Consider the following 7618-nt stretch of genomic DNA (forward strand, 5'->3'; position numbering starts at 1 on the left):
TCTCTCTCTCTCTCTCTCTCTCTCTATTCAGCCGCTTCACTAGTAGTAACAACATGGGCTAAATTTCGAGCTCGGGCCCAAGCCCAGGCTTCGGGCTTTTTATAAGGGTCGAGCTTGGGCCTAAGTTGTAGGCCCAATGGTCGGGCCGGGCCTTAGAAAAATCTGTTAATATAGAGTGAAAGTCTAACCCGAGCTCGGCTTGGCCCGACCCATGAACAGGTCTAATACTGATATATGCTGATATTACAAGACGATTTTCATTTTTCTTATTTATCCATTGGAAGTCATCAATAAATGTGACAATGTTAGATTGGGTTATGATGAGGGCAGATTTTGTCCTCCACTAACATCATGACACATGGCATTTTGAAACACCTAGATGACACCCCGATACCATCTAGGAGATGACTTGCCTTAGCCAAAATGATGGAGTCCCACCTAACAACCTGCCTTCGCCAATCTAATGATCTGTCTCCACCGACTTGACAACCTGCCTCCGCCGACCTGATGGAAACCTAGCTGACGACCTCGTCCACAATTCAGGATGGCTAGCAACACCTCATCCAGGGCCGACCTATGGTACCTCGTTAGTGTGAACGTGAGTGACCTCCCTTGAAAACTTGTCGACCTGTTTGAGGTCCAAGTGGCGACTTGTGAGACGTGTTCGCCAACTAGTTTTGCATGCATCCCATCACTCCCGGGTCTCTCAAAAATTGGCCACCACACCGAATGTTCCAGTTGTTATCCTAGCATTTCAATTTCATATATAGTACTTTATTAAAATAAAGTTTCTTTTTTACATATATTAGAGGGAAGACGATTCTGTTTAAGTGTAACGGTATATTTTACATTCCAACTGCAAATTCGGCCTCCACCATTGGTGAATCCCATGAGCACGTTTAAAATCTGGTGATGGGCTCCGGTTGATTGTCAGGTTGGCTGATGGAAGAAGGTGCAGTGGCTCTGCTTCCTTCCCAATTACATGCATGAATAGGCCCCCAATAGAGTTCTGAGTAGCCAGTTTCTCAATGCTTCCAGCTCCAATCTCCTCCATCTTTTTCCTGTGCTCAAAGTACCCAACATACTCGGAACAGATGTCATCTGCAGGATTCACAAACAGACATGGGACCCATGCAGACAAGGCAAGAAATGGATCTTCTGATGGAGAATTTTGGTTGTAACCCTTCACAGCCACAGCAAGTCCTGCAGTGATCAAGCTGCTTGCGATGCGGATCCCATGCTTCACTTTTTCATCTTTTATCCTTTCAATTGGAGCAGAGAAGAATGGTGGATTGAATAGAAATGACTCAAGAAAAGTGCCCATCTTGACCATGTTCTTTCCAGCCAACATCGCCACAGCAGATCCCAAAGAATGACCTGCTATCCATATATTCAAATCTCCAGCGGCAGTAACTGTGTCATGGACAGCTTCCATTGCACTCTCGAATCGAGAGGTACAGTGAAGTTCATTCTGGATGAAATGGAGGTCCAAACTGAGATCTCGTAGGAAGGATTCAGGCTTGGTAATGGTGCCACGGAAAGCAACAACGTATCTTGGAGAACCCTGTGTTGAGTGGCCATAGTAGCAGAACTGGGGTTTGAATTCATATATAGCGCCAAAGATAGAAAAATCTACATCGTCCACAAGTGGATGAATCAACTGGAAATGGAAAAATTCCCACCAAGGTGGGGCAAGAGCTTCAGGCCCTTGGCGGTTCTGCTGCCGGTCCTGCTCTAGCACATAGACACCCTGAACCAAGCTGGCAGCAACAGATCTTCGGTGATGTGCATTATTCCTGCATAACAATATTAACATAGAAAATTTCTCTTTAATGGATGAACAAATATAAAGGGATTATTTAGTGCACCCACTTGCTCACAGAGAGCAGAATATAAGGTATACTGGATGAGGGACCATTTGAAAATCATGTGGCACACACATGAAGTAAAACATGAGCATTTGGTTAATAAGGAGTGTAATTATCAACCAAAATTCCCTGTCCACTCTTGTCAGGCATTCTGGGATCAGTAGTCCCAATAAGAACTAATGCCTAGAGCTAGTAATTCTAACAAAAGAATTATAAACATCTAACTAAGCAGGGAAATCCTTGACTGAAAATTTTCTATCTTTGTTTTCTTTTCTTTTTACTCAACTGTAGAAAAATGTGATACCACTGGTTTAAATCCCTGTATGTATACCACATGGTAATGTGTCAAAAGGAATCTGTCCATACAGTGTATCAAACAGAAAACAGATATGTAGAATTCCTTCAACATAAAGGATACCACAATATATCAGGAAAAATGTCTACCAGTCAACATCTGTGAGGAAGAAAGGTCCCGAAAGACTGAATATTTGCCTCTCAGATGCAATTAGGCCCATTGCCCCTTATGTTCCACTATATACCCAAGAAACTGCAACAAGACAAGCCAGAAATTTAAAACAGTTATGAGTAGTCTGTCCAGAAAGGAAACATGTATTATCAATTTATCAACCAGTGCATATCAGGTATTTGTAAGGTAACATCTTAAACCTTCCAATGGTATTATGCGTTTACTGTGTAGTGTTGAATATCTACTTGATGCAGAAGACAGCTAAATATGGAATTTTTCTGATATTTTTATGTATGTGTGTGTATATATAATAAAACAAAACCCGAAATTTATCATTTTGGCCTTTCTGATTGTAATGTTCTTATCCTAGATTCCTAGTATGCTTATGCTTAGTGTTTCCATTGTTTTCATTACTCTTTAGATCTTATTTAGGGCATTTACATCTTTATTTATTTGTTTTAAGTTTCAAATGATTACCCTTTGTTCCGTTGCTGGTAGAAAGGAGGCAAAAAGAACTCAAGCGTACAATGCAAAGGAAAAGCTTCGTGGTGATGAGGAAAGCATACCAATTTCACAAAATTACAAATAGAAAAGAAAAGGATGGAGAAGCAATTCTAGATTTTTACCTCCTGAGGAAAAAGTAACTTCGAAATTTCATTAAGGAAAGGTGCTCAAACATGCTGAACCAGATATAGATTTGAAATTTTAAAGAATACCATTAAATGCATCTTGATGAAAGCAAAAAGCAAGTAATAACTTGGAAAATCATAAAGCTAAATTGCAACTAAACCTTTTGGTATAATCATCAACTATATTAATTTAAAGGGTGCAAGGAAAGTCAGCTCAACTCAGCCTTAATCCTACCATTTGGGGATTCTGCCCCACTATTGTGCCCTACAAAATTGACATCAGACAAACATACGTATTCAACTCAAGTTTACTATTTATCATTAAACCCCTCACACTAATCATATGCAAGAGATCACAACAATTGAAGAATCAACAACAACAACAATAATAATAACCTTCTACAAATTGTGTAACTGCTTTGGGATTGACAACCAAGAGTTAGTCAAAAACAGGGGAAGGCTAGAGCTTGGGTGGCTATTATATTGCAATCAACATTTCTCAGAAGAATTATAACATGTATGCCTAAGGCATGTCAGCTTACAAACTGGAATAGATAACTTGCATTAACATGTATGCCTAAGGCATGTAGTTTAAAAACAGCACGAGTATAGAGTATAGGTGGGACTTAGGTGGCATTTGATAAATCTAAAATCTGAAATCTGAATTATTCCACTAGGAACAATAAGATCCCTAATGACCTAAACCAAATAGTAATGTCAGCTCACAGACTGGAATAGATAACTTGCATTAACATGTATGCCTAAGGCATATAGTTTAAAAACAGCAAGAGTATAGAGTATAGGTGGGACTTAGGTGGCATTTGATTAATCTAAAATCTGAAATCTGAAAAGTTAAAAAGATATTATTTGTCTATAAATCTGAAAAGAAGCATAGGTGCTTTTCTACTTTATAGAGGCTCTGAATCCATAACTTTGTTTGTGTTGGATCAAACCTTTACCATCGGAAATTCACTGATTTTACTATTTTACCCCTAAAACATATTATGTGGAAATGTTGAGTTCAATTCGCATTATCTAATAAAAAATAATTTTCAACTTCAAAATAATATTGAAACAATACAAATAAAAAATAATAATGTAATAATTAAAAATTACTAATTAATAAATAAAACGATTAAAATTAAATAACTAATCAATGACTATAAAAATATTAAAATAGTTAATAATTTACACAAATAAAAATTAAAATAATTTGTAATAATAATAATTAAATCAAGAGGGTGAGTATTAATAATGATTATTATTATTATTATTAATTATTAATTATTTTAATATTTTTATTAAACATTAATTATTCTTTCATTAATTTTTAAAAATTATTTTAATTTTTATTTGTGTAAATTAGTAATTATTTTAATATTTTTATAGTCATTGATTAGTTTTTTTAATTTTAACTGCTTCATTTATTAATTAGTAATTTTTAATTATTAACTTATTTTTTTTATTTTTATTGTTTCAATATTATTTTGAAGTTGAAAATTATTTTTTATGAGATAATGCGAATTGAACTCAACATTTCCAAATAATATGTTCTAGGGGTAAAATAATAAATTCAGTGAATTTCTGATGGTAAAGGGTTGATCCAAAACAAACAAACTTATGGATTCAATGCCTCTAAAAAGTAGAAAAGCATCTATGCTTTTTTCAGATTTCAGACAAATAATATATTTTTAACTTTTCAAATTTCAGGTTTATCAAACACCACCTGAGTCTTAAAATTTCAGACCTGAAAAAACTCTTCAGATCATATTTCAGATGCAACACCAAATAAGCATTGCATCTGAAAAGTAGATATTTCATATTCAGACATCTGAAAAGTGTTACTAAACGCCACCTTAATCTTATAGATCTGAATAGGGGCCATAAAACAAAGAAAAAGTATACAACCAATCAGCATCAAAGAGCATTTAGCCTAAATCATCAAGGCTATGATTAGTTTAACAAAGAGAAGAGAGAAAACGAAATTTCAGGGAAATTTTTAAGTCTATGTGAACTTAAGAATTTCCCCAAACTTTCTGCTTCTCTCATTTTCTATCAAACCAAACACAGCCAAAGAGTTAAAAAAAAAACATATAACATCATCCAAAACCAAAAGTGATCAATGAAGATAATATAGAACCAGAAAGATGGACTAGAGTTTTTTGAGTGGTTGCAGAATTATAGAACTCCCCTCATTCATTCCTCCTACCATCTGACCATCAAAGAGGAGTAAACAATAAACAATATATAGAAACAGCAGATACCAAAACTCAAAAGCAACCAAACAAGAAAATATTCTGCTTAAGCTCCAATCTTTATCAACTTAATAAAAAAAAAAAGAAAGGCTGGTGAGCACCATTTCATCAATGTAAAAAAAGCACAAAGAAAAGAATTACACTGTCTCACTATCTAACCAAATGCTAGTTGACAAATTCTCTAGAAATAAGAAAAAGTCAAGAATCAATTTTAGTATTAACAAAGAGATCAAATGAGAATGCAATATACCTTGGGAATTTCTCAGAGATCAAATGTAAACAAAGAGAATAATCATATATCTTGGAAACTAGGGTTTTGAATTGATTTGGAGAGAAAGGATAAGCTTTTCCCTCCTTCCTTTCCTCTTCTCTCTCTCTCTCTCTCTCTCTCTCTCTCTCTCTCTCTGTGGGAGGTTGGAAGTACATTTCATGTCGCTCAACCGAGTACATAGTTCGTAACACACCATTTACACGTTAGTTGACATGTCCTTTTCCGACTCTGGAGACCCAATTAAACCATACCGGTGGCGTTGGGGCCTATTTAATACCATTAAATTAAGGGTGTTTTGCTTGTTAGAATAACTTCTCAAAGGAAAAATCTACTGAAGACAACCTCTTCAAAATTATTTTGGGTTTCTTCTAAGGGGCACTAATTTAACATTTCACTCTCACTGATCTCTCTCAGAGAGTCAGAGTCTCAAAGTAGAAATACCGAGAAGAGAATGCATTACTTCTGTCGTGTCAGCAGCGTCAGCAAGAGAGGACAGAGTCCTTGCAACGGTTCATGGATGATGGAGGAGGAATACAAATATGCAATAGGGATTGCGCAGAGAATCGCTGCATGAAGGTATACCATCAGGGATTTTAGGTACCAGAAGAACCACCACACTGTGATTGAAGTGAACGAGACAGATTACAAGAACTGCACCCTTGATGGAGCTATTAGTGGTTGGTACAATGGGATGAATGTCTTCGTGTCTGTTCACCTTCTCCCGTCAACGCCGATTGCCTCCGCTTCATCTGAGCATTCAAAACCCACCGTCACCACTAACCACTGACCACCCCCGGCAAAGCTATTTCCGGCCGTTAATTACAGAGTAATTTTCCGGTTGCTTTACCAAATGAGCAAGTTATTTGCCGGTTGTTGTGGTTGGCTTCTACTTTAGCTCTTCCACGTGGTGTTTGGTTGGCAGCCGAACAGGTTTGACGAGTTTGCCATGTCAGTAGTATGTCCACGAGGCAAATTTAACCCACATACCCACATAACCCAGTTACTGCTGAGAACACAAATCTTATTAGGGGTGGCAATTTTCCCCGTCCCCGACGGGTACCCGGCCAGGCTCCCCGACCAGACGGGGTCGGCTGGTCGGGTATGGGGGGTATTTTGGCAGGGTCGGGGTCGGGGTCGGGGTCGGGGTCGGGGATGGGGCTATCCTTGAATCCCCGATCGGGGACGGGGACAGGGATGGGGAATGCAATCCCTGCCCCGACTCGGTCCCGATTAATCTATATATATAATTGTATATATAATATAATATATAATCCTATATATTAGTTATAATATTTATATTATAACAATATAATATTATATATAATATTATATATTATATTATTATTCATTTTTTATTAAAACACTCCAAGTGTCCAGTCTTCAAGACTTCGATAGAGAGACTGACAGCGAAGAGAGAACTCTGAACCCAGAAGAGCCAGAACCCAGTCTTCTTCCGTCATCTTCGTCGTCGATTCATCGACTGCTATCACTATCGCCACTCGCTTGTTGAACATCAGACGTCGTCGGACCTCTATCGTCGCCGACCACCAGTCTACCACTTGATGAGGAGGAAGTGGAGGAGAAATAGGAGAGAAGATCTGAATGGGTTTTTCGGCAAATAATCTCAACAGATCTGAATGGGTTTCTCGATAGATAATCTGAAGATCTGAATGGTAGTGCTTTGGGTTTTTGTTGATTCTTTGTTTTTTTTTTTTTCCTATTTTCCTCTTTTCCAGTGGAGGAGTTGGTGGCTATTTGTATCTTTTGGAGCTCTATGGTGGTTATTCATATCTTTTGGAGCTCTATGGTGGCTATTCGTACCTTTTGGAGTCTGTTGATTCTTTGCATTTGCTCCTGCTGTTCTAGGGCTAAGAGTTTGGATTTTGCAGTAACCCTCGGGGATTCAGGTCCAATGGAGAATTCATCCCCGTCAGGGTTGCGGATGGAGGAGGATTCTTTTCCCCGACGGGGATGGTGGGTGATTTGGGGGTCAGGGTCACAGATGGGGAATTTAATCTCTGCCCCGAACCCGCTCCGTTGTCATTCCTAAATCTTATATTTAATCCCAACTAGCAATTCATGCGTTGAATAGTGTAAACTAGGGTGCAAATGGATCAGATCTATTTGGT

General features: G+C 37.8%; 1 protein-coding gene across 4 annotated transcripts; it reads right to left on the bottom strand.

The window, feature by feature from the left end:
* Positions 1 to 752: 752 nt before the first annotated feature.
* Positions 753 to 6726, bottom strand: LOC148864446 (GDSL esterase/lipase At4g10955-like). Of its 4 annotated transcripts, XM_088974291.1 has the most exons (4): positions 5469 to 5632; positions 5104 to 5175; positions 2313 to 2415; positions 753 to 1796 (listed from the first exon to the last, which is right to left on the bottom strand). In XM_088974291.1, exons 3-4 carry the CDS (start codon positions 2381 to 2383, stop codon positions 827 to 829), a joined length of 1041 nt encoding a protein of 346 aa, XP_088830417.1. In that variant the 5' UTR covers positions 2384 to 2415; positions 5104 to 5175; positions 5469 to 5632; the 3' UTR covers positions 753 to 826. The 4 variants fall into 4 exon arrangements, with proteins under 4 accessions (XP_088830417.1, XP_088830416.1, XP_088830418.1 ...); XM_088974290.1 differs by lacking the exons at positions 5104 to 5175; positions 5469 to 5632 and adding an exon at positions 5950 to 6726; XM_088974292.1 differs by lacking the exons at positions 5104 to 5175; positions 5469 to 5632 and adding an exon at positions 5931 to 6717.
* Positions 6727 to 7618: the final 892 nt, after the last annotated feature.

Source organism: Nelumbo lutea, chromosome 3 (genome assembly GCF_056320005.1).
Source record: "Nelumbo lutea isolate HS-2025 chromosome 3, American lotus-T2T, whole genome shotgun sequence".
NCBI lineage: Eukaryota > Viridiplantae > Streptophyta > Magnoliopsida > Proteales > Nelumbonaceae > Nelumbo > Nelumbo lutea.